The 27,621-nt window shown below is 43.3% G+C and overlaps 1 protein-coding gene across 2 annotated transcripts in view; it reads left to right on the plus strand.

Annotated features, from left to right (window-relative positions):
• The window catches only part of ADCY9 (adenylate cyclase 9), an 82,574-nt gene that overhangs the window by 26,621 nt on the left and 28,332 nt on the right, over nucleotides 1–27,621 (plus strand). Inside the window, exons 2-3 of one of the 2 annotated variants that reach the window (XM_062503933.1) lie at nucleotides 18,067–18,239; nucleotides 23,488–23,592. In XM_062503933.1, the coding sequence (XP_062359917.1) occupies nucleotides 18,067–18,239; nucleotides 23,488–23,592 (278 nt within the window). The remainder of the gene's footprint in view (nucleotides 1–18,066; nucleotides 18,240–23,487; nucleotides 23,593–27,621) is intronic. The other variant, XM_062503934.1, reaches the window with a different exon arrangement.

Here is a 27,621-nt window from a genome sequence, read left to right on the forward strand (position 1 = left end):
TTACTAAACATTCCCTTGCTTGTTTGTGGTTTAGAACCATCATTTCCGAGGCTGCTATATTCCAATTGAATTGGAATTCAAAAGGATTTTGCCATAAAAGCTTTATGTGACTTCACTGTTTGCATTTTCTCCTTCCTTTTTTTTTTTCTTTTCTTCCTCCCCCAACACACAAGAATTTTGCAGGTTTCTAAAGGAAGCCAATTCAAACACAATAATTAATTTGCTTACTCCAAAAAAAAAAAAAAAAAAAAAAAAAAACTGTGATGTATGGCACTAGTGGGAAGTTTCCAGAGGCACGTATGGAGAGTGAGAATCAGAACCATGCTTCATTAAATTGTGGTCTGGCCTCTCCTCCAGCCTGGGAATGTGGAGTGCAACACTTGATAGGAGCTTTGTGTTCTCCTGAACTGGGAGGTGGGTGGCTGTGTGAGTACGCTCTGCCTCCTGTGCAGGAGGGATCAAATCTGCATGGCACAGCCAGAGCTGGCAGAGCTGTTCCCAGATTTTTTTTTTTTTATTTCAATATGCTGCATATTTTTTATTCATTATGTTAACTTGGAAGAGCTGTTGAGAGTGTGCGAGCTAAGGACTTGTTAGATGATGAGAGAGATGATGAGAGAAAAATTAGTGTATTTGGCAGAAGTGAGGTGTTGGAGATAATCTGAGTTTTGAGTATACAGGAGGTGACTGAAGCTGCTGGCAGAGGTGAAGCAGACTTTAAACTGCTCGTGTCTTTTCCAAGCTCTCTCTTCCTGGAAAAGCTATTGATTCCCATTGCATTTCAACAACATTAGCCCCTCACAGTATCAGTACTGCTGTCCTGCTTTAAATTTAAATGAGAGGGAGGGATAAAAATAACTCCTTTGGCATTTCACATGGGTACTTTTCAGCTGTAACCTTCATGCTTTGAGTCAGGTGAACCAATTCACCTCTTGAGTTTTTCTCTTTTCAACAACAGGACCTGAAAATTGGATTTGCCATTGTGAGTCAGGAGGTCTTGCCCCACACAGGCATTCATTGATGGTGCATAAATGCAATCTCAGTATATGTAGTCAGTGTTTTACAAAACCATGGGAGGTTATGGTGGAAATTCCTCAGAACAGACTGTGAATTTTTAATTTCTAACCCACTTGTTGTTTCTGAAGAAATAGCAATAAGAATGTTGAAGGAAAACTGTTGAAAATGGTAAAATCTCAACTGAAAGGAATTCATATTTACCTGAATTCAAACAATTCACCTAATATGACCTTTCTCTGTGAAAATTAGAACATGAAATGGAATTTTAAAGTCATGTATGGCAAAAACTTGGAAAACTGATGCTGATGCTCTGCTGCATCAGTGACAATGTAAACCAGACAGGCACACAGCAGATCTTGGAGGCAAATCAAACTTTTTCTGTAGTTTTCTATGTGGCAGCCATTTGATTTCCGCTTGGTTTGGTTAAACAGTATGATACAGGTTGTTGAGGAACCTCTGGAAGTGTCTTGTCCAAACTGGGGCTCACAAGAGGTTTAGAGCTGGATTTTAGGCATCTCTCCTACTGTAACTTGGCCTCACCATATTCTGTCCTGATGCTGTGTTCCTGTGCGAAGAGCCTGGCTCTCCTCCTGCACTCTTAGGTTGTTGCTTTCTCCTCTCAAAGCTCCCAAAACCCAGCTCTGTCCTCACACATCAAGTTCTTCAGCCCCCTGATCACCATGAAGGTCCTCTCTGTTGTCACTCCAATGCATCAGCTGCATCTCTGGAGAGCCCAAAACTGCAGGTGGTTTTCCAAGTGTTGCTTTGACTGCTCACTCTTCTGAGGTCTCTCTGAAGAACAGCCTGGTCTGTTTGTCTGTTGACTGCTCCCAGCTTGTCATTGTGTCCTGTTCCCCCCCAGTTTGGTATTGGCTGTGAACTCAGTGGTGACATAAAGTTGTCATCTTACTCAGACTGAGATCTGCAAACCGAGTAGCTCTCACTTTGTGTGGCAAGAAGCCAGAACAAAAACTCCATCTGAGAGACCCCACTACTTCACCTCATCAGCTTCAGGCAAACAGATCTTTCTAAAGCACAGCAGAATGAGGAGAGGGGAGTGCCAGACCTTGCTCTCAGACCTTGCTTTCAGCCTGAGACAGCCACAAGGAGAGAGGATCCATTTCTCTACAACCACTGAGCTTCCTCCGTGCGGAGGCAAACAGCGTGGGAGAGGCTGGGACAGAAAATCAGCCTCCTTCCTGCAGATTGCACTGAGGGTTTTAGCTGCTTTAGGAGGACTTGGGCTCTTCCTTAGCACAGATTTTGGTTTATCCCCTCTTCTTCAGGAGAAACATTTCAAAATGTAATTAAAAGATGGATTCCCTCTCTTCTGATTGGAATGAAACAGAGGGAATAAAAACATGCAGATATGGAGACGTGCAGATGATCCATCTGGTCACACACAAAAAAGTAGAGGGAGGGAAGAAAAGGAGCATCTTTTGTTCCCATTTCCAGCCAGGGGATTCCTGTGAGAAGCCCAGCTGCAGGCACAGCAGGCATGTGTGTTCCTTGGCTGGGCACATCCCTGGGTGCCCAAGGAAATACCAGCCATTGAGAGGGTCCAGGAGCAGCAGAGGTTTCACACCAAAATAACAGGCTGAGGCTTCAGCGAGTACAGCTACTTTTTTTTTTTTTTTTTTTTTTTGGTAATTATCTTTTTTACACCCAGCCTTCAGTGCTTGCTGGTTTGCCTGGGAGAAAAAGTGCAGCTTCCCTGGATTTGTGCACAGTCCATATCCAGAGGAAAAGACAAATGCTTTGCTTGTGCTGTGGTGTTAATGGGAGAGCAGACTTCAAATAATCAGTTTTCCTCTAAACTAAACAACTTTTATGCTTTTGACAGAAAAGATGAAAAGCACCCCTCCTTTTAAAACCAGACCTTGCTCCTTAACACTGTGGCAGATATATAAATTAAAAAAAAAAAGAAAAAAAAAAGAAAAGAAAACCTACTGGATAGGTATGGATATGGTATGGATATGGTATGGTATAGCCTACTGGATAGGCTTGGTATGAGAAATTATTTCTAGAAAATACTGTACAAATTCCATATTCTGTATATTGTCTGTATTTTGCAAAGAGGACACCCAGCTGTTGTGCAGTACCTTGAATAGATGGCTGTGACTTAGCCCTCCAGTAACTATTAGAAAAGTATTTCCTTTCTCACTTTTAAGTTTATACAGTTCCATTCTAATTTCCCAAGCAAAGTCTTGCATGAAATTCCAGTGGCATGGATCAGTGAGAAATTAAAATGTCCTTTCTTGGACTAGGAAGCTAACTGGGAAAAAAGACATTGAATTATGGGTTTAGCACAAAATAATTTGATATAGGTTGGGTTTTGTGCTCTATGGGAAGATAATACTCTTCATTGTAAAGCTTCAGTTTCCTAAGAGCCATGAATAGAGGTTTCCAGCCTAGGGAAGTGTCCCAAGTAGAAAAAAAAACAACCCATTGTATTAGCAATGTGTATTTTCATGTTTGAGTGTATCATAATATACTTACCATTCTGATTTTCCTGGTCTTTCTGAGATGCCCTTTGATGATGCTTTTTAAGGGAGAAAAATCTCTTGGTTTTGATACCTGCAGCACTAATGCAACTTCCTTTATATTAAAATTATTTTTTTACAATGTATTTCTTCACTTATTGGAAAGTGTTAAGCAAGTTTGTTAATAAAGCTTTTTAGACTTAATAATTTGGGAGGGTACCTTTTATTTTGACATCAAATTCATCTATAATTTGTGTAGCAATGGTTAAGGAAGGAAAGTGTGCAAGACCAACAGGACAGGTGAAATTAAGTAAGAAATCCATGAAGGAGGGCAAAATGTCCATAAAGAGCAGAGATCTCACAGTACACAAAAATGATGTGGAAACTTTCACTGGATTTTGGTGTTGGTGGCAGGGCATGGATGTACTGACCAAGCTGTGAGCTCACCTGTAAACCATGCACTCTGTTTGAAACCATTCCGTGATATCAGTGTCCTTAATTTCAGTTCCCTTGAGGGAAGGCATTGCAAATCAAATGGTGATTTTTAGCACTGAAAAGTTTTTCTGCTTTTTTACTTTGCACCTCTGAGGTGTGCAGCTGTCTTGCTGTACTCTAGATAAGGTGTTGCTTCTAAAACACACTGGTTATCTCTGGGTCATGATGAAAAATGTCAAAAGTTGGTTATAAAATCCTCCCTTTACATAAAATAGTTTACACAAGTGTGAGGGTAACAAAAAACATATTCTGTTTCCCATTTAAACAAGTTGTCTCAAATACTTTTGAAAAAAAAAGAATTGGTTGTTATCAGATTAAAAAACCCACACGTTTTAAGATGAGTAAGCTAAAACCACTGTGACTCATCGTATTTCTGAGAAACCTTGATCCCTAACCTCAGGGAAAGAGTAATCCCACAAAATACTTCATTCTTCATTGAGGAATTTTGTTTTTGAATGCTTAAATCTTCAAATAAGCCATGGAAGACTTCATTAGGCAAGTGATTCTGTGGAAGTACAAAGGAATTGGGCTGTGGACTTGTCTCTTCCAATTCTAACAGAGTTGCGGCAGCAAATGGCAGCATTATCAGAGAGGCAAATACAGAGGTTCAGGAAATATTTAATTTTGTTGGATTTCTTTCAGTTTTGCTAAGTACAGCCAAGAGCTTTTTTTTTTTGTTTTTTTAGAGTTTGATGGGGCAGGGGGTATTTCCTTTTTTTCTGTGCTTTCACCTGATCTTCAGTATTTAGGTTGTTTTTCAAAGCTCTTCCCCCTCCCCTCCACTAAAGGCTGTGAATAAATAGGTTGTTTTTACAACAATCTTCTTCTGGAGACCTGTAATCTTTACTTTCCCCAGTGTCTTCTATACCTCAAAGTGATTAAGAATAACTTCACATCCAAATGAGAAGGGATGTAAGTTACACAGGGGCAGCCCAAAGCCCCAAAAATCAAGCTGGGGAGATTGATCCCTAATTTCCATGGATCCTATAAATCCTGCTTCTAGCCCTTGCAGGGCTGCTCTCTTGGTGAGTGCTGTAACCCTTTGCAGACACTGGAAAGAGAGACCAGACCTCTGTGAAGATCTTATGGTTTAATACTTGGCTTGAATTTCCAGGTGGAGGCTGATGTAGGAATTTTCTTGGACCAAAGTAAGTTTGCATACCAGAAACTTTCTGTCAATATACCTGATACTGTTCAACCATAGAGAAAGCTTCCCTAAGAATAACTTTTCTCCCATTTCTTTCCAAGATGTGAAGTATTTGGCATATCACAAAACTATTGTCTCTTACGTGAGTTTATCAACAGATTACTCAGGGTGGTTCTCTATCTTGCATGCAAGCACGAGAGAAACATTATTTATATTGCATTTGTGTAGATAGGAGATGCCTCTTCCTCAGGGCTGGGAGATGGCTGAGTCAGTTCTCCAGTAAGATTAACTGGAGGAGATAGCTGGGCACTGTCTTTGGGTTTGGATTTTCTGAGGGGAGATGAGTTTCCACAGTGAACTATCTATTTATACCAGCTCAGAGCCCACTGATTTTTCACCCCCGTTGTTTTTGCATTCCAGACACATTCCTGCACTCCCCAGTAATAACTTTTAGCCCGAGGGTTTGAAATGTAATCAGCTAGTTATTAGCACAAAGTCTGAGAATGTTTTTGCAAAGGATGAAGAAATCAAATCTGGGCCATGAGCTGAATGAGGAGCTGGTTGTTGGGGGCTTGCTCTGGTATGAAGTAGACTGCCAGGACTGGTCCAAGTGCAGGGAATAATAATAGATGATTTATAGAATATTCAAACCTTGGAGAAACAGAAATGCTGATTTTCCCCATGTCTGGTTTATGTCACTTGAAGGACTTCTACTTGCTTGTCTGGTGGTGCTGGTATCTCCTTCGCTCTTAAAAATAGGTTTGAGTATCAGCACTGGGCAAAGATTTGCTGCTGGGAATGTGGGGGTGAACTCATTTCAAAAGAGCCAATAGAACGTTTCGGTGGATCTGCTGGAGGATGTTTCTTTAACTGCATGTTATTGAATGTCATTCCCACTGGATACATTTAGTGACATGACATAATGATCAAGCAAATCTGTTGGTTAGCAAGTGACAAATCTCCCTATCTGTTTCATTAGGGGTTCGTTTGGATGCATGAAAGAATTGATTACCTATGTTTTGTACTTTATGGGCATGAATCATGTTACAATCCATCATGTTATCTGCTGAAGTACATGATGCTACAGTGATCCAGCATGTGAAGTGAGTATACAGGTTTACCTGTGGTCACCATGCGTGTTTTAAGACTTGGGAGGAGATATCTGTGTTAGCTCTGAGGACTCCTGACCCAGGTGTTTGGCTCCTCTATGCTGGGAGCTTTGAGGGATGGGTGAAACCTCTCAATAGCTACTTGTGGGACAGAGAATTTGTTTTCTATCCTTGCAGTTTTGGAGTGGTGGGGGATGTCATCACCCTTTTTGCCCATCACGTTGTTTCCCAGAAATGAGAGATGAACTCCTTTGGGCAGTGATCCAGTGGGAAAGAGCAGTAGAAGATGTCCTAGATGATCAAGGCCAGGTTGGAACTGGTCTAGTGAAGGTGTCCCTGCTCATGGCAGGAGGGTATTGGAACTAGATGGTTTTTAAGGTGCCTTCCAACCCAAACCCTTCCACAATTCTATGATTCTTTGTTGTGCTTTCCTGAATCCTCAGAGTTTGGGTGCTTTGGCACGCTTAGAGGCCAGAGCCTGAGGAGCAAAGCTGGAAACCACTGGAGGTTGAATCAGCTGTTGGAAAAGACTCTTCCAGTAAAGAGCTGGCCACGTCTTTGCCATCATGCTGCGAGCCAAGAGCACGGTGTCCTTTTCACCAGCTGTCAGGGCTGTCCTGCAGCCAGCCATCGCAGCTGCCCCATGGCCTGGAGGGCCTGCTCCATGTGTAGCAGCACATGATCCATCTCCAGGATGGGTTTTGTGCTCCCTGGGTGAAAGAGATCCATGCTGTGGATCCAACCCTGTGTCTGAAACTGCGGCTCCTGTGTGAAGAGGAAGGGATGGTTCCAGTGTGGCCTGTCAGGGCTGGAGGTTGCCTCAGTGTTGTATGCTGTGGAAATGGAAGGAATTTCAGAAACGTTTTAACTGTGTGAATAAACATAGTTCTGGTGATATTTCCTTTTTAACCTTGGTTTTGGGCTTTTAAATGGTTTTTATTTTGGGGAATGGTTATTTGTTTACAATTTTACCTAAGGAGGAGAACAAACTGAAAAGCTGATCCTCTGCTTGGGGGAGACACAACACTCAGTAGCTGTTCTGAAAAGAGCAGTGGCTCTGAAATTAATCTTATTTTGAGCTAGAAACACTGAAAATACTCAGTGGCTGAAGCTTGCCAGTTAAAATACAGCTGTATAGTGATACATGCTTAGGTGGTGGCTGCTCTTTGGGAGTTTCTTCTTCACCACCTCACCAGTGTTTATACCACTGGGAGATATTGTTGTTCTGAAGTGCCTCCTGCAGCAGTTTTATTTACATTAGCTTTATTTTTCAGTACTGAATTAGTAACCGTTTAAAACTGTCAACCACATGTAAACAAGCGGTGCGTAAGTTATGAATAACAACTTACCTGGAATTACAACTGCCTGTTTGGATTGCACAAGGCTGGGCACTGGGGGAGTTGTGAAATGACTGAATTCACTACTGCAACGTTATTTCTGTTTGTCTGGGCTCTTGCAGCCAATTTGAATAAATACCCTGGGGCTCACATATTCCCCTAGCCAGCGGTGCTCGGGGGGGATTGCTGGCTTCCCAAGTGTTGGAATATGTGTTCTCCACTCCAGCCCCTATGATGAGCAACATTTTTTGCAAGCTCTGTCAAAGCTGTGCTTGCTCACTGTGTAACTCATCAGTTCTGACCAAAAAGCTTTGAGGAGGAAGAAATACCATTACTAACTGATCTAATAATAAAATGTATTGAACAAGGATTTGGTATAAACATTAACTCTTCAAACTGTGCTGGTAGGCTCTGATGGCAGGTGGAAAAATGATCATAGAATCCTGGAATGGTTTGGGTTGGAAGGGACCTTATAGCTCATCATGTTCCCCAAATATGCCATAGGCAAGGATGCTTTCCACTATCCCAGGTTGCTCCAAGCCCCAATGTCCAACCTGACCTTTGACACTGCCAGGGATCCAGGGGCAGCCACAGCTTCTCTGGGCACCCTGTGCCAGGGCCTGCCCCCCCTCCCAGGGAGCAGTTTCTTCTCAATAACCCATCTAACCCTGCCCTTCTGTGACAGTGGGAAGCCATTCCTTCTTGTCCTGTCACTCCAGCCCCTTGTCCAAAGTCTCTCTCATCTTCCTTGCAAGTTCCTTTCAGGTCCTGGAAGGCCACAGTTAGGTCACCCCAAAGGTTCTCTTCTCCAGGCAGAACAATCCCAATTCTCCCAGGCTTTCTGTGAAGCAGAGCTACTCCATCCATCTGATGACCTTGGTGACCTCCTCAGGACTCATGTCCTCAAGGTCCATGTCTTTCCTGTGCTGGGGACCCCAGATGACCTTTTTCTTTACTTTGAACTCTGGTACCCAGACATATACAACTTTTAAAAAGAACTATGTTTTTAATGCAGGAATTATCTAAGATAGGCAGATTTACTTCTTTTCATTTGATCCCTTGAGGGCAAATGTTTTATATTCTCTGAGTATGTCTTAATCAAGCTAATTAATTGTTGTTCAGGGTAACAACATGGAAGGTACTTGTGTTCTCCATGCAGAGCCCACCAGCTTTGCACATGGATTTTAGCTAATTTGGGTTTTAATTCCCTGTGAGCCCCTGCTAGCCTGTGGGATTGCCCTGGTCCCAAAAAAAACGCTGATTTAGCGTGTCACATCCAGCTACCTGCATTATGCAAGAGAGAAGGAATTTGCCTGATCGTAGTCCTGTCAACACAGAGAGATTGCAGCAGTATAACAAAACAGGCTTCTAAAGCCTTGTTCAAATTGAATCTGGATTCTATTAAAAAGTGTTCATCCAGAGAGCCACAATAGCTCGCTCAGTTACCATGGGCTGAGCAGGCTCCAGTTGCATCAGACTATTGTTTTTTATTGGAATCCTCTCTTCCATCCTGCACGTTTGTTATCCATCAATTCTAAAATATCAATCAAAAAGATAGATGGCAACCTCTGGTCCCAAGTGGAATTTTCCTGGGTGGGATTTCTAATAAGCTTCTAACTGCTTTCACTCTGGCCTCGCCTGTTTAGCTTAAAATGAATAAATTCCCATTCTTGAGAGCCTGGAGCTAAGAAAACTTACACTTAGAGCCTCTCTTTGACTTCTTTTTAATTCTGCCTGCATGTAGCAGAGGCTGGTGCAGCCATCCATAGTTCCTGAGGTATGCTAGCTACTGTGTGGGAAGAAAATGTAATATATATGATGTCTCTCTGGGATGTTTGTGGCTTTGTATAATCGTCCTGTCTAGAGCAGCGGAATTCTTGTTGAGAAATCCTTATCTGTCCATAGATCTCTGTTTTATAAAACTGTTTGAAGTCCTTGCCTTGGAGATATCTCCTGTGCTGTGTTCAGATTGCTTGCTTCCCTCCCACAGTAGTTTTAAGTTGGAAATGCATTTTTGTTTATAATAAAAGGAAGTTTTGGAAATATATTGTACATATCCCAAAGGATTGCTGCACTCTTTGGACGATGTGGAATGTCAGAACTTCCCACGTGTGCAAATTCACCAGGGAAACATGGACAGATCCTGCCCAAAAGCTTGCATTGGAGGGGCCATACAGGAAAGCTGTTCCCAAAGGTTTCCTCTGTCATCCTGCTGCTTCCATGCTGTTACCATGCAGGAGGAGTTCCATGTATGGACAGGGATGTATGGAATGGATTTGTGCTCCAGAGGAGCTCCAGGGGCTGATCCATGACCCCGTGTTTGGCATTGTGGCGCTCATGGCCTTGGCCGTCTGGTTTTGTACTCTGAGGTACCTTCCTGTCAATGATGAGAGGGGGAGAAAAAACTCCAAACCCACGTTTGCATCCTGAACAAGAAACTGGAAGAAAAAGAACTCTCTGTAGTGTCTTCAAAAGACTTTGCAGCATTATGACCTTATAATTTTCCTTGAGGCACAGAGTCCTGAGCCTGCCAAAACAGGCATGGTGTGTGTCTCAAGTGAATTTACATCTGCTTTACATCACTGCAGCCACACCTGCAGGCTGGACCTCTCCATCCCACAGCTCCCAATCTGCAGTGGGTGCAGCAGGGAGCTGGGCAGTGCTGGAGAGTGGCTGAGGCTCTCAGTCTCCATCCCTGCTGCTCCTTGCTTCTGTTCTTCCACGTCTTCAGTCTCCTCAGTGCTGGTGTCTCATTCCCGGTCCAGCAGTGAAGCAAATGGTGGATTCTAAACGGGCTCTATCTTTACTAGATTCCATTTCTAATTCATTATTATTTATATTTCCAGAAATGGTGTTCTGTGGGAGGAATTTAATAATTTTTGAAGTGTTTGGAACCCCCTGCAAGTGCCATGCTCTCGTGTGCTTGGGTGACTTGTGCTTTGGCACCTCATTGTTCAAACGTTTCACTTTCTCTTATCATGCTTATTCCTTTCCAGGTGTTAAAATTAACACAGAGGGCAAAGGGATTGTCAATAAATGTGAAAAATAATGTCAATAAAATAATAGCAGATGTCTTTTCAGGCGTGGGATTGCATCATGGAATTTGTTTTCGTGACCAAGACTGCAGGAGGGTTTACAGGAGGGCTGAACAGTGTCAGTAAAAGCCACACAGTATCTGTACCAGTTAATCCTCCAAATCCTAGAGCTGGAATTTGGGCCTCTTTTTAGCTTTACATGTAGGAGCACCATATATCTCCTAGGTTTTGTGAGGAACTCTTAGGGTAGAGAGAATCTTTTCTCTGCAGCGTGTTAGTAAATTTGCTGGACTTCAAGCTTCCCTTGCAGAGCACGCTGTTGCCCCTGGCAAGACTGCAAAATCCCAGGCTTACCTTTCCTTAAACCTGCTTTTTTCTGCTATTAAGGTGACAAGCTGTGAGCTGTACTGAGGTGAAAAAAGGAGTTAAAACCCCAGAGTCATTGCAGAGGATGGACTCACCTGCTGTTCACTCTCAGGCACCAGAAGAGCTGGTAAAAACCAAACGTAAATAATATGGGCAGTTGTAAAGGCCAGTGTAGGGATCAGTCTCTCTTCAGCCTTTCACCTGCCAGGAGAGTTTAAAAAAAACCCCATATATATATATATATATATATATATATTCCTGAGGCAGCAGTGGCAATTGGACCAGTGTGTTTGAGTTGCACGTCTGTGCTGGACTTGCCCAGGCCTTTTTTCTGCCATTTTTTTTCTTTGGCTGGGTTATTTTATCTCACCCAGGTGTGAAGAAGATGAAAGAGTCTGAAGAAGGATGGACCACCAGCTTGCAATTTCCTTTCTACAGCTTAGCTATAAATGTAAATTGCGGGTTTGGGTCCAGGGTTCCCCACTTAAAACTGGCAGATGTTGAATGCCAAAATTACACATGTGTTGTTGATCAACGTTTTCCAAACCCACTGTTGTCTGTTAGATGATCAAAAGATCAAAAATAAGTATTTTGCTAAACAAAGGAGGCATAAGGAAAACAGCAGTTTTCCATAATACAGAAGATGCCTCTGGTTTCTCTGGCTCTTTGCAGCTCTTCCTTGGAGATTATGAGGATAGGTTTGGGGTTTTGGCTTTTTTGAGTTTCTTTTGTCTTTCCAGTCTATAAAGTTCTGTTTCTTATTATCGTTCTTTCTGCTTTCCAGAGACCTAAGATAGCAAGTTGGCTCAGAAATTCTCTTTCTCATTTTAGCCACAGGAAATGTTGCTCCATACATTCAAATGCTTTTCCAGGTAGGCTTGTTTGGAATCAGGTGTCTTGAGTTAGGTGCTTTTGTTTGCACTGAGCTGGAAGTGGTTTCTGTGGGTTGAAGGGTGGGACTTCTTTCATTGCTTTGTAGGTTGAGGAAAATAAATTCAATTTTTTATAGAGTTATCCAATGTACTTTTGTGCAGTCTTGCAGTGTGAATGACACAAAGCCTGTTGTATAAAAGAAAGTATTGTGATTCTGGCTTCCAGCTTTATCACTGAAATATCTGGAGATAAAAAGCTGGAATTCACTTAGGAGCATTTTTAGGGCTTTAAAATAGAAAAAAGAAAACCCTCACAATTTTTTTTCATGTCATTCTGCACAGCCTTCATCAGAGCAGTTGGATGAATTGTGTTTACCTTTACTAGTGCTTCCCTTACTGCTTTTCAAGAATGGATATGATGGTGTGGGGGTCTTTAGGGTGTATTTGATCTTGAAGCGTTCAGTGAATGATGTTACACACAGCCCGGACATTGTGCAGAAGGAGTAGAAATTACTAAGCATTTTATTGAGTTACAAGAATTAACATAAAAGCCTTCATTAATGATGTGTGAAGAAATCTGCTGCCTTTAGCTGGCAGGGCCCGGGTTGCTTTAAGCATGAGGAGGACAAGAGGAAGGAACGGTCCTGTCCTGCAGCCCTGGCCACTCCTGCTGGCTCTGGGGATCAGGCCAGGTGTGAGGGAGCAGTGTGGGCTCTGGGGCTGCAGGAAACACTGAGAGGAGGGATTCACAGAATCACAGAATCTCTTAGGTTGGAATAACCCCCGAAGATTCAGTCCAGTCTGTGACCGGTCCCATTGTCAGCCGCGCGCTGAGTGCCACGTCCGGTGATTTCCTGAAATATCCGGGGATGGTGACTCCAGCACCTCTCTTCCAATGACTGACAACCCTTTTTCTGAAAAAATTTTTTCTGATTCCCAAACTAAACCATGAGAAGTGACAAGACAACTAGTTTTTTGCTGTGGTGTAAAATCCCAGCTCCCAGTTCAGTAGATGAGAGTGTTGTGCTGGGAGGAAGGAAGAAGTTTGTGGGAACTCCCTGTGCAAAGTGCCTTTATTAAAGTAAAACAGAAAACAATCCCCATAAATACGGATTAGGCAACTGTTGAACTCCAGGAATGAGGGAGAATATTTGCTATTAAAAATCATCTTTAGATTCAGCAGCAGCTTGGACCCAAAGGATACTAAAGCTCCTGGAATGGTGGTATGTACTACATTATTTCTTGCATGGACTTTAGGTTAGTGCCTGAAAAATCATTTAAGATTGACAAGGAAAAAAAAACCCAACCAGCACAGAAAAGTGAGATGCAAATAAAAAAGCCTGTAATTAGAAGCAATACATCGCTGGGATTTTTTTAGTTATTATTTGCCAGTCATGTTACATTCCAGAAATCACAGTTAATAATTTATGTTACAGAGCAAGTCAGTCTCATGAAACTGTGTAGTAGCACCTTTTATTGTATGAGGAAACCTCACCATAGGTCTGTGTTTCCTTTCCCTGGAGTGGTAATGCCTGAATATCAGTATTTTCACTCCCAGTTTTTTGCAAAGATGTCTTTAAAAGGCACGGAGAAAACTTTTTTATTGTCTTTCTAAAAAGAGAAAGTGAAAAGCTGATGGATTGCAGAGCAGCACAACTCAGAAATGATTTACCCATCAGTTCAGAAAGGAACTCAGACCAGGCCTGAGTTATGATCAAACAGTAAAAGCATGGAGACTGCAAGGGAAATGATGGAAAGTTAAACAATGATAGAGCAACATTAATATAAAGATGTTTGGTCAAAGGGGTTGTAATCAATACAATTTGGATTTTATTACATCAATATAAGGAATATTGCTGTCTCCCAGCACAGAGGGCTGTGTCCTGGCAAGCACTTGATCACCTGTTAAACTGCCCATACTGCAACTAAAAAGCTGAAGTGGTCCGTGGAGGGAGAAACAGGGATATATAAGGAAAGTGGAATTATAATTTGATTAAGTGAATCAGTAAGGCCGTGACTGAAATTGCCATTGTTTTTTGGTATCTCTTCAAATCAGTGCTGAAAAGGGTTTCAAAAGAATTTCAATTGCCTTACACAGAGACATGAGAAGTGTAAAAATGTTTGCTAGAGAGAAAGAAATTTTCCTGTCTGCTGTCAACAGAGGGGTAAAAAATTTCAGTTCCAAACAGGTGTAGCATCAAAAATTGAAACTTGAATATTTTGTCGAAGAATTTCTTATCAGTATTTATATTAATCCCTCATTTCCTGTAGGAAAAGACACCCTGTCCTAAACAGATGCATGGGGGGATGTCCTCTCCTAATGTAAAAATCAGATTAGATTGGAATAACAGCAACTTGTGACCCGAAGTCGTGAGGATAAATGAGCTGAAAGGAAGGAATAAATGACTGAATTTAGGATTTGAAGGCTGAGAACATATTTCCTCTCCCTTTCCCTGTTCCTTCCTGGCAATTGACTTCCCACAAATTACCTGGGATGCTTTTCCTCTGCAGGCACAGCTGGGGATGGGGATTCACTGCAGGGGCTCATCTGGGGATTCCTGGGGATGGGCAGGAGGCTCCAGCCTCTCCCTGTACTCCTGAATTCCCTTTGCTCTGCAGCCACCAGCTTTTCTCACGCCACCAGAACCTGGGGGAAGCCTGGGATGTTTATACACAGCCTTATTTATAATAACTCCTGTTTATTTTTGTGCATGCGGAAAATAATTTGTGTGTGAGCACATGCATATGATTTTTTTTGTTGTTATTAGGAGTGGTTTTTAGTGGTTGGGGTGGTTTTCTGTTTTTATAAGCTCAGAGAAATGCCACGGATCAAAGAAAGGCAATCTGAAGAACAGAGCCAAGTACAGAGACTCACTAATGCTTCTAAAATTCCACGGTAGTAGGACTAAGAAACCCACAGTTGTTCTATGAAGACCTCATCTGTTATTATTTTGTCAAAAAATACACTTTACAAACACTGCCATGTCAATATTCGAAGTAGATGAATTCAAGCAATGAGTGTTTTGGCTCAGTGTTCAGGAACTGTTATTCTTTATAATGCTTACAGAATTTCAGAGCTTGAAGAGCAGTGAAGGGAATGGTTTGTGTTCCTCAAACACAAGAGAACTCTTTTTTTTCTCAGGGCAGAAAATACAGCTGTGTTAAGTTGATTTGTTGGGGTTGTTGTAGCCTGTTCCCTGCCTTTGCTTCCAAGAGCCACCTCTGGAAAAAGTAGAATTGCAGGTTAAAGCTTGCCAGAGGACAGATTTGCTATAAGGCACCTTGAGGTTGTGCTTCAGCATTTATTTTGGATAAATTTCAGAGAAGGAAGTGAGTACAAGATTGATCTTGGCCTTTATAAATAGCACTGCAAGCACCTCATATCACTTTCTGCATTGCCATGTCTTGAGTTACTTCGTTGCGCAGCAACACACACCAAAAAATGCATTTTCACATAAAATAGCAGCCCCTCTCTTTATTCATTCCTTATTGTCATCTTACTTAATTGATTTAAACATGCTGTTGTGGATGTTTCTCACTCCCTACCCCGCCTGTGTGGGAAATGACAGTGTTGGTTGCACTGATTCCCTAGAGATGTGGAAGGAGGAAGAACGTTGTTCTCAAATGATGCATTTTACTTTCATTGGTACAGTTCTACTCAATTAATGACCCTTTTTCAATTTCAGACTCGGCCTGGGAGGTGCTTTGTGAAATGTCACAGAGTTCCAAGGAATGCTGAAGCAAATGGAGTTTTCCCATCATAAGGATTTAATATTTTAATAAAGAAAGTATTAGCTAGGCCACATTAGTAAAGTTTTGTAAAGGTGAAAGGTTTTTACACCTCTTCATTTTCCAAAACTTTACAAAAATAACCTTTTTCTCCTTCTTGCTCTCCTGTTGGCTCCTTACAAAACACGTGCAGGATGTTGGTTTTTCTCTGTCCCAATTTAAATTACCCCTTGTGAGTAACGTTCCTTATGCAGGGATGTGGTGGGACTGCGGAGCACAAGGAGGGAATAAAGAGATTTTTAGAGACCTTGGTGCCAACAACCAAGCACTATAGCTAGCTTTAAAGCCTGGGACCACTTTAAAGTGGCTTTAAATGATGTGCTGTGGGCTGGTGGGTTTGCTAGAGATGGAGAGGACAAGGTGGAGAGTGGGGTCAAGGAGTCGATATTTCAGGCTGGGACAAGGCCTGGATTCTGCTTTCCCAAATCCATTTGCAGTGTCTGGTGTGTCATAGCCTTTCTTCCTTTTCCTCAGTTTGGAGCTCAAACTGGAGATAATTCTACTGCATGCAACAAGACTGACAAAACAATTTTACTGCACAGCACAGTAAGACATAAAAAGCACCTTTTTAAAAGTACAATAAACAAAGAAAATATGTTTGTTTAGGAAAAAAACTGGAGGAATAATAGGAGTAGGGAAATTACTCCTGCTGCTTTAAGGTAGCTTTTAAAAATAGGAGTAGTCAGTTAATGCTCCAGCCTTTACTACAGTAAACATGTAATTGTGAGCTGATTGTGGTAAATTCCTCAAACAACAGCCCCCATCAGCAGAAGTTTGAAGGAGAGAGCCTGACATCTGGAAGCCAGCAGCAGTCAGGATTTTATTAAGCAGCTCTGCCAAATAAAATCCAAGCACTACTATAAATGATATAAAAATAAAGATTGGCTATGGTGTAACATCTCTGAGATCCCAGCAAGTGCACCCAGCTTTGGAACTCTGTGTGAGAGCAGCTGAGCTTTCCCAGCAGCTTTGGAGCCCAAGGGGGACATGGTGGGTAGGGATGTGGCTTTCTGTGGTGCTTGTCACGTTCAGGAGCTGAAGCTATGAGCAGAATAAAGAGAGAAACTGCAAAATTGCTTAGTATGCCTGAATTATTTTTATTGGAAAGGTTTTGGCCATGTACAGGCTGTGTATTACAAACCTAAAGCAAGGTTTATGGAATATGATTTTCTGTCTGTGAAGGAGGTTGTGAGAGAGTGACCTTATCACAGGGAGCAGGAACCTGCTCTCTTCCACGGGCTGCAACTTGACACATTTATTTCCAGCTCTCACCCTGTGGATGGAGCCAACTGAACGGGTCGATGGCTGTGACAGCCGAGTCTGGCTGCACTGGGAGCCAAGTCTCAGGGTCAGGGAGGGGATTCAGAGCTCACCCAGATGGGACCCAGCAGCCATCCCAGGAGCCTGGGGCAGGGAGGGTTTGGGGCAGCAGCCCCTGGGAACGTGGGCTCTGGCACCACAGAAAATCCAGCTTTGCCCTTCTGCATACTGATGCCCTCCATGCTTTTTGGGGGACATTGGTGCCCCTCTGTGCTGAGCAGGACATTGCCCATCCAGTGGCAATCAAATGAGCTCCTGTGAATTCAGAAAGCTATGATTAAGAGCTCCTTCTCAGGCTTTGTGTCTAGAAATAGCCCAGAACACCACAGCGCAAAGTTCAAGGAAGTAAAAGAAGTGATATGTTAAATGAAATTCCAATCTTTCATTTTTTGAGCAGGTTTTTGATACAGCTCAGCTTGATACAACCTGCTATTTACCAGCCTGGCCTTTAATGTTGGATCTGCTTTCCAATTATGCTTCAATTCATACACCAGTTGCAGAGGGCGTGTGTGGGTGTACATGCGAGAGAGGGAGATTGATTTTGTTCTTTAAAAATGTGAAGTCTGCTCTAACTATGAAAACCCATCAGAATTTCTAGCACTTAAATGCCATTTCCTTTCTCCATGTGCTACCAGCACTAAGTAATGTTCATGACATCTCTCTGGCAAGTGAAGGAGTACATGCTGGTTTTTCAGAAGTAGAATATTAATACAGATATCGGTGAAAACCAGGCTACATCCTTTCCAGAAGTAAAGAGTTAAAACAAAACCTCAAGTTTCAACTTAGAAGCAAATGCATAAGGTCTTAGCTGTGTTTGTCAGAAGTACATGAGTGAAAATGGAATAAAGAGAGTACATGTTGCTGTGTGTTAGAGTCACCTCTTGTGTCTGGAACACCAGATTTGGGTAACCCTATTTGCCACTGTTTTGCACAGAACATGTTCGTATTCCTGGTCATTTTTCTCAGCCACTGTCTATTTTGTGTGCTGTATTCCTCAGTCTTGGCAGTGCTTTGGTAGTCACTGTGTCTGAGGAGCCCAAAGGAGTGTTTTCTCTGTCTTTCTGTACTTCTGACTGGTCGTTTCTATTTCCTGTAGGTTTAAAGACCTATCTGATCTCAGGTCAGAAGGTGAAGGAGCCCCACTGCAGCTGTTCTCAAGCATTGCTTCCTAGCTTGGAGTCTGCAGATGGAGCCAGGACACCGGGAACGTCGTCAGCCGAGAACTCCAGCGACCTGAGCAAGACAACCAAACAGGTGGAAAAACCCAAGGTGAGCTGTCCTCTCAAAGCCCAACAGCATGGATCTCAAAGCAGGGATGGGGAAACCTTACAGGCTTGTTCATGCACTGCTTTACATATTTACATATGTATGGTGTGTATACACAGAGTGACAAAACGGAGTTTGGGCAAGGAAAAATTTACCAAGTCAAATGCCTTGCTCCCCATTTGGCAAACAGTCCCTAAAATAAGATGGTTCAAAGGTGGTTTCAGATAAATATTTCTGTTTATGTTTTGGGACTGAGAGGTCAGTGATGCTTTTTCAGTGGTCTGGATTTTATGGGGGAGAGGAATATGATTTATGCAGCTACTGTAATTTCCGTGATTTTCTGCTTTTGCTGCTTCTGCCATTCCTCTGTCATGAAGGTCATGTACCTGTGAGCCTTTTCATGAGTATTCAACAGACATCCCTGCAAAAGATAATGGATTGTTTTTGTGGTGGGAGAAAATGCTCTGGTGGGTTGGGAGATTGGTTTATCTGCTTGCTCTAGAAACCTATATCTGGAGCTGAGGGCAATGATTTGTATGGATTCAGCTTGGAGGAATGACACTTTGTTATGTTCACACCTCTCACAAGATCTCTTGACAAGGAAATCTGTGAAACAATGTGTATTGCTTCAGAGCTTTGCTGTTACTCTCCATCTTTCATCTCAGAACAGATTTCCCAAACAACAGATGTCTATTCTCTCTTTTCATTTGTGCTAAGAATGCCTTCTCCTGGGCTGCCTGAGGTGGGCACAAATGCCAGAGCCAGGGGGGGTCATCTGCAGGTCCCTGTCCTTATGCTTCATTGTGGTCAGTCCTGACTGGAGCTCTTCAACACAGGTTTGAGACTCAGCTGACAGAATTGATGTGGGGAAAATTTTCATGCTACTTCATTTTTACTGCTTCCTCTTTTTTTTTTTTTTCTGGATTAGGAGAGCAAGAGTAGGGCACTTTTACCCTGCCTCTGCTCCCATTTTTTTAAGATTTGAAGAAACACACTGTGTTACAGGTGAGACCAGCAGGAAGACTGACCCAAAGAGATGGTCCAAAGTTGAGTGAGCTGCTTAGAGAGCAGGCCAGGCCTGTTTAACTACAGAAGAGAGCTGTAGCCATCTTTATCCCTCTCCAAAATATGCACTGAGTGTGGTTTGAGAGCATCCAAGTTGCTGGTGATACGTTTCTATTCCTTCTCCTGTGTAAGAAAGAATATATTTGGCATCCTGCTGGCACCAGCTTTCCAGCTCCCTCTTGCCTTTCAGTGAAGGCAAATAAGGCAGGAAAATACATCTTAGAGTTGGGGGAGCTGTACAGATAAACCTGGGAGTGCTGCCCAGGGTGTGGTCGTGCAGAGGTCCAGGTGTGGCAGTGACAGTAACTCCTTCATTTCAAGCAGTGAAGGAAGAAGAATGTGCCAAGTGGAGCAGGATTGATGAGCTGCCTGTGTGGAGCAGAAGGGAGAGAGGAGGGATGAAGCCAAGCAGTGAAGCTGTGGCTGCTGTTCTGAGAGACAGTGAGGTTGCCTTGGGAATGTCAGACAGCAGAGGAGGCTGTGACTGAGGACTGAAACTGCAGTGAAGGATGGGACTGACCCACCTGCAGCTGGGGCTTGATAAAATTGTTATGTACAAACTTGGGGTGGTTCTTGTTAAAATGATCCAGGTGCAAAAGGAAGTCTGTGGTTAAGGATCACCTCTGTTATGTGTTTTCTAAAATGGGGGTTGATTTACCTGGCAGAAGGGCAGGTACAGCTGCACCACTCTTCCTGAACAGCTGGGATGTGATGTGGTACACGTTGCTGCCCCACCCCCCAAATTTCTGCTCTGGGTCTGTTGCTGGGTGTTAATTGTTAATTTAGAATATCCTGAGTGGAAGGGATTCACAAGGATCATGGCAATCCAACTCCTGGCCCATAAAATGTTTAATTGTGGAGTGGAAGCCTGTAGAGTGCAAACGTACCAGCGTGGCTGTGAGTGACAGAAGGAGAAATGAAAAGAAGCTGCTCAGAAGAGCATCTCAGACACATGCCAGCTCAGATTCAGCTGCCTTGGATACCCTGTTGTGCTACAGCTGCTGCAGAGTTTGTGTCTAGAGATGCCTGGTTTTACTTACCACCCTCAGCACTGCAGCTCTGGCCAGGGATCTCCTCACAGCTGGGATTCCTGAGCCTTGCCCCAGTGCTCTTATGCTGCAGTGAACTCTGGATGAGCCCAACCCCAGGTTTCCCTTTGAACACCCAGGTGGTGGATGCAGAAGCTGTGTCAGAGTGGGGACCACGGAGCAGCTGTGTGAGCACTGGCTTAGAAACCTCTTCTGTGGCAGCATAGGACAGTTGAGCACCCCCACCTCTCCCAGCACAGCCAGGTCTGGGGATTTCTGAATCCACAGCATGCTCTTGAGGGTAATGTGCACCAGCTTTCTCTCTGCTGCAGAGAATCACAGAATCATGGGTAGTTTGGCTTGGAAGGACCTTAAAGCCTACCTGGTTCCACCCTATGCCATGGAAGGGACACCTTCCACTATCCCAGGTTGCTCCAAGCCCTGTCCAACCTGGCCTTGGATGCTTCCAGGGATGGGGCAGCCACCACCTCACTGGGCAAACCTATGCCAGTGTTTCACCACTCCCATTTTAAAAACTTTCTTCTTTATATCTAATCTAAATTGCCCCTCTTTTGCTTTAAAAATATATGTATGTTAAAAAACCCCCACAAGGTACCACTGCAGTTTGATCACAGATCATGCACAATTTTTGAAAAGGAGTGGGTTTCTTTTTTACAGCTTTCAGGTTTTTCGTGAGGGTTTTTTTAAAGCCTGCAGCTTGCTGGTAGGGTCTGGAGATAATGATTTGCAAAAGAATCATGACTTACATGCCGACTGTTTTAAATACAAAGCTGTAAATGGTGTCAGTGTAGGAGGAGATGACTCCAGCTCTGCAAGAGACTTAAGTAGGAGAGGCAAAATTACAGGCAAGTTGAAGTATTTTTATTTTAAAGGGAAGAAGTGGCTGTATTGGATGCAAAAGATGACTTTCACATTTTGGGCTTGAACGGATGTTCTAGAGGGCAAGAGCTGTAAAGGAGAGTCAGGAGACAGTAACTGATCCATGAAAGGAATTGTATTTCCTCCTCTGGTGTATCTGTAGTTCATTTAATTGCAAACCTTGTTGCAGTTTGAATGTCAATAAGATGTGTTTACATTAATAAAATGGAGAACACAGAGGGTAAAAACTCTGAGTAAATCTATAATAGCAGGTGGTTTCTTGAATGAAAACACTCTACCCTGCCTAAGTGGTTTTGGTATCAGTTTATCTTCCCTATCATCTTTTATGACATGCCTCACTTGACAGGGAATCATAAGCTGTTGTAAAAATGTTTTAATGACTGCTTGGTATGAAAACAGAAAGTCCTTTGCTTGTCTTGGTGTTTGCTGGAAGTGCATTAATGTTTTATTCATGGCACTGAGGTCACAGCACATGGAGCCTGTGAATGCCTGCAATAGAGAAGGAAGTTAATGATGTTGACTTGAACACATGGGGAAAGTCAGAGGAACTTCTGCCTCTTCTCAAAGGTCAGGCTGCTTTTCCAAGCCCTTTGTCTTCTGGCATAACCCTGGGAGATGAATGTTGGAGGTGGTCTTGCTGATTTATTAGCAGGACCAAACAAGCAGTGGTTCCTTCATTTTTTTCTTAGACATATTTGGTTTTTGTGACCATTGCCTGACTTTTGCCATGGATAAATCTAAATCTAACTCCTAGAGGGTTAGTTAGTAAGGCTTGTTAGCCCACTGTCAATTTATTTTTTAGGCCATCTAGTAATGCCTTCCATCAAGTGGCCAAGACATTTGTGATAGTTAGTCACAGATTGTTTTTAAACAAAACCATCTGAGAAGCAACTCCATAATTTCTTAAGCTGTGTTGGTATTTGTTCAGACTGCACAGGTTCAGAACTGGATGTAAATTGCTTATCTGATGCCAGGTTAGGAAACTCAGAGTAATTTTGGTGTCCAACCTGGACTGTGTCCCTGAGGAACAGCAGACAGGATGGGCTGCTGGCTGCTGAGGAGGCTCAAGGTCCTACATGAAAGCCTTTGAGAGGCACTGGTGAGTGGTTAGATGTCACAGGGAGAGTGGGCTGGGAGAAAAATCTGAATATTAAACATGCTGGGTATTTTTAGGTGGGACATCAAAGGTGGAAAAGGAGCATTGATTGAAAAGTTACTTCTGAAAAGACTTAACATGCTGGTCTCTGAAATGGGGAGTGAACCTGAAGGCAGAAGTTGTGGATTTGGACCAGAGAGGTTTGAACATGTCCACAACAAACAGACAAAATTAACATGGCATGTTGAGTTTGTGACAGAAGGCTCAAGTTCTTGCTGGAAAACTTGCTGTGATGTTTAGTAGCAGACTTTGGCTAGCCTGGTCACAGTGAACATCTCCAGAGCAGAGGAGCTGCCAAGAGGGCTCAGGCTCCAGGTCCCTCTGAGCTGGATCCTGCCTGAACACTGCCAGCACTGCAGAAGAGAGTGAAGAATTTGGAAGATACAAGTCCAGGGTTAATTCCCCTAATGAAGATCATATTTTAGCTTGAAGGAATTAACTTCTTTTAAAAACTCAAGTGCAACATTTTAAGTTGCTTCCAAAATGCACAACCTGGAAGTAGTACAAATCCTGATGGTTTTGCTTTCCTTGTTCCATGTGACATTTGTTGGGTGTTTGGTTCCAACAATGTAGGATAGGCTGAGTTCCCCTCCCCTGTCTTAGGGCTCTGTATGAAAAAGCATTTTCCTTTTTTTCCTTTCAGATTTGTTGCTTTCCGTTTCCCTGGGCTGTTCATGATGCATCATGGTGTTCCATACTTTCTCTGGATTTTGCTGCATTTTGTGCTGTCTTCTCTCCTAATGGCATTCAGAACCCTTTGCAGGCAGGTTTCACACAGGAAAATTGCACTTCTCCTATTAAAAGGTGTTTTATTCCTCTTGGGGAGGTCCTTTGCCTGTGCACATCAATTACAGTGTATCTGTGATCTTACACTAGTGATGCTTTCCTGGATTAGATTTATCTTCAGCAAACAGCAAATCTGTGATATATTTTTGAAATGGTGCATTCTGTTCCAGTCAAATTTTGCTCCCTGCCTCCCATTCTATAGTTTTGTTTATCTTTGAGCCATGCTGCAAGTATACAAGTGGACTAAATTACAAATTGCATCATACTACAAGGACACCAGAACATTCCTGGCTAAAATTCTTTTGTCTCATTTCAGCCTTGCCCTTCATGTAGTACCACCCTTGCTCCCCACTGCGATGTCAGCATAGATGAAGGAGCTATCCAAAATGGTTGTCAGGATGAGCATAAAAACAGTACAAAGGTAATTGAAGTATTTCTCCCTTCACTTTTCCCCTTATTTCTCTGCTTCCCTCAGCTTTCTTATTTTTGCACCACTATTCCTTTATCCAAGCTCTTAAGCAGCAGAACTGATTTTGATTTTTGATTTGTGCTCAAAATTTTAGTTTGAGTCCCCCTGCTCCAATTTTCAAACTTTTTAGTAATGTTGTGGGCTCAACTTGATCCTGAGAAGGACTTAAAATTTGGACTCTTTAAACTATGCTGATGGTACCCAAAGAAGGAGCACTACCACACTCTCCATCCTCACACCAGCAGACACAAGTTCCGTGTCTTGCCAGCATCTCCTGCATCACCAGGCTGACACGAAGTCACCAAATTCACAGCTTTAAGTCACTTTGCATCCTTTCCTGATGGACAGAAACAGTCTCTTTCATATTCTTCATGCTGCTGCCACGTTTGCTTTCCTTGCCTGTTGCTCAGATATTCTCACTGAAGCCACCAACTTCCTCTGCCACGCCAGACACTGCCTGTTTGCTGTCCTGCTCGTGGCCTTCGCAGCCTCTCTCCTCTGCCTGTTGCCTCTCACTCCTCCCTGAATGTTAAGCTAAATGCAGACTGAGCACCAGTGCTCATTACCTGGTTGTTATAAATTCAAATAAATATGTTTTCCCTCTTTGGGGAGAATCACTTTGTAGACATGCTCTGAGACAGTGATCTTGTTCTTCATGTCTGTCTTACAGCTCTTTTCGACTATAAAGCTGATTGAAAAACTTGCCAGCACTGTTGCCACTGCTGAGCCACTACATTAATCTGTGTTTTTCCCTCTCTGTTTGTACTTGACCTGTTGTCTCATGCTTAAACTGTAAGATCAGAAGCAGGGCCTGCCTTACTGGGCTGTGGGGTGTGTTACACTGCAGCTCTGTGCTAGAGTTCCAGGAAACAGCCTAAGAAAAGAATAAAATCGTGATCCCTTGAGCCCTGAGGGAGGTGTCAGCAGGGACTTGTCTCAAACCAGCTTGAGATCTCTGAGATAGAGAACATGTGGGAGATCTGCCTGGGCTGCTAAGATGGTAGGCAAGAGATGCTGCTTCTTCCCCAGGTGGCCTCTGCCCATGTGCAGGGATCTCCAAGAACTGACTGAAGAGGGATTGTCCTTAGGTACCTACTGCCTGGTTTAAGTTGCTTCTTACTGTAGCTGCATTAACTTCAATCATGTGTGTGAATCAGCAAGCCATCTGACCTTCCTTGGAGGAGATTTGTACACAGAGCTGAGGAAGAGGCCTGTAATTCCACTGTAGGAATTCCAGTGGAGCCCAAATTGCACATCCTTCTTGGGTTATTGGGTTATTATCAGCCAAAAATGGGAGCTGTGTTATGGCTGTCAGTGAGTCTGGCATGCCTGTCCAAATGAAAGCTCAAAGAACAGGCACATGCACAGAGTTGCTGTGGCCTATGATTTCCAAGACTTCTTTGCAGCCTCAGCTCTCTTGCGAAGGGCCGTAAGTTCCCTCTACCAGTCTCTGTTCCCTTCCCACACCACATGCTGCACTCATGTCCCCTGTCTTTAGGGAATGTTAATGATGTTTAATCATATCCTTGGACTTGAGTGGCTCCCAACATTTTCTGGAGCTTCCTTGTCTCTTGATGAGAGGAAACTCCACACCAAGCCTCCAAGTTCTCAGGGAAACCCTACAGCCTGTTGCCTTCAGAAGTCCCAGTATCGTTGGAACTAACATTTAATAAATAGGGATTTTCTCCTGTACAAACAGTTTCATACTCTAATCCCTGCCTGTTAAGATTAACAGAGCACAGAGAAACCTTGAGCAGACTGAAGGGAAGAATTTTCTTGGGGATTTGAACCTTTGCCAAGGCACTAAAGAGAAAGTCCACGCTGACCTTCTTTGAAAGAGAGAAATTTTCACTGCATTTTTCAGATGGTCTTGAGGAACAGCAGGGAAAGCAGACAGTGCATAGGAGTCCAAATCTTATTTGAGCTGATCATAGCAAAAACTGTGGGTTCTTGGTTACTGCTTTTCAAATAACAGGTGACTGCAGTGGTGAGAAAGATTGTTTCATGGCGGGGGGGAAGGTAGCTATCACTTTCAGGTTTTCTTTAAACCTCAGGTTGTCCTGGGAAATGCTCTGAGCAGATACAATCTTTAGCACAAGTTTAAAAAGAGCCAGCCCACCAAACAAAGAAGGCTCTTCCCTAAGAGCTGGTCAGATTATTTGTTTTCCCTTTGCTCATCCTCTTCACCTCAAAAGCAGAGGGGTTTGCCCTGGCTCTACAGGATGCTCCTGATCCCTCTGGGCAGGCTGGATAACCTGGCAGAGATGTAGGAGGACTTGCTCAGGAGCTGCTCAATGTTTTTTCTTAGAAAAGAACCTGGTGACTTTTCATGTGAGAAGTTCTTGTGCCTGTGCCTTCCAGGAGTGTCCCTCAGTCCCGGGGCTCTTGGTGTGCCCCTGCTGGGATCTGTGGCTGGAATCCCCTTTCCCTTCTGGCGATTATGGTCTGCAGTAAGGCATTGGCAGCACACCAAGGAAACCACCCCATTTCCTATTCCTTCCTCAGCTGCTGTCGCTGTGCTGGGAACACCTGCAAGCTGCCAAAACAACTGTTGTGAGGGCTAGAAGGGAGCAGACTGGGAATCCTTCCATCTCCTGGCTCCCAGTGCGTGGCTCTGGGCTCACACCTCGGTCGGGGCAGCCCACAGGGTGGGGATCCCACATCCCCCCGGGAGGGAGGGAGGAAGGGGAAGCAGAACCCACCTCCCTCCTGCTTTTCCTGTAGCTCCAGGGAACCATTCCAACACACCTTGTTATGGCTTTAGCTCTGGATGTCTTGGCTGTGACAGGAGCCAGGCGCTTCCTGACTCTTCCCTGCACAGGGTTCTCCTGCTGCCCCTCTGGTCTTGTGTCTTCCTTGGCTGGGTCTGAACCTTTCCCTTCACCTGGCTGTGTTCATGTGCCTCCTTTGCTTCACAGGACAGATCACATAAGGAAATGGAATTGATTTTGCATGGGCAGCCAGAAAGGAGATATTTTTTAACTTTAACTAAGTTGATTTTAAAATGTCAGTAACATATTTCAGCACGTGGCTGGGGTGGTGATGATATTTATGGTACTTATTTATGGTCACTGTGATGGCATCCAAGAATAGTCTTCTGGAGGAGCTTGTCACTTCTGTACAAGCAGGAATGGAGAAACTTCTGTCGTGAGTGGGCTTCAGGATGAGGATAAATGCTACACGATAAGATATGGAGGGGGGAGATGAACACTCAAATGAGCCAAGTTTGCTCTGTGTTTGCATTTGAAAATGATCCTGACTAACTGCAGTTCATTTTTATTGTAACCACACTTAGCTGTCTAATTCTTTTGGATTTTCTTCAGTACATATTGGTCTAGGTCAAACAAAATGTAAGACAGAGAACTTCAGGCTCCACGAAAGTAGAATTATTTTTGTTTAAAAGTAATTTGTGTTCTCTAATGACAGCAGCATTGGTGATACTGTGTACCTAAGCTGTGTTGCAAGCTGTTACCAGAATTAAAGCTGTCTTAACTAATATGAAGGCAAAAGAAAACCAGAAAAAATAAATACATCTTAGAGACGGAAATGCAGTTTAATTTGCAGGAGTTTTTCTTGTAGGATGAGATGTACAAAAGGGCTGTTCTCACAGGTGGGGTAGAGGGGGAATCTCTGGGAAAGCAGCAGGCTGCTCGTGGTCAGGGGAAGGATCAGCAAAGACTGCCAGGGTGAGCTGTCTCATGACTCAGAGATAATCAGCACAGATTAAATGTGTGCTTAAAAAGATTTTTGGAAGAATCTTAACTGTAAGATGAGTGAATGAAATTTGGGGTTGTGGTTGGTTGTCATTGAGTGTGTGAAAATGTTCTTTGTTTTCTTCTTCTTAGAGAGTTGGTTCATGAAAAGCACAAAAGTGGCACCTGAACAGGCATATGGGAGGTTTGGGAGACACATCCACAGGAAATGTGGATGGATTCAAGGCAGGGGGAGTTTGGTCTTTGTGGTCAGAGCAGAGCTCAGGGT

The sequence above is a fragment of the Cinclus cinclus genome, chromosome 16 (genome assembly GCF_963662255.1).
Source record: "Cinclus cinclus chromosome 16, bCinCin1.1, whole genome shotgun sequence".
In the NCBI taxonomy this organism is placed as follows: Eukaryota; Metazoa; Chordata; class Aves; order Passeriformes; family Cinclidae; genus Cinclus; species Cinclus cinclus.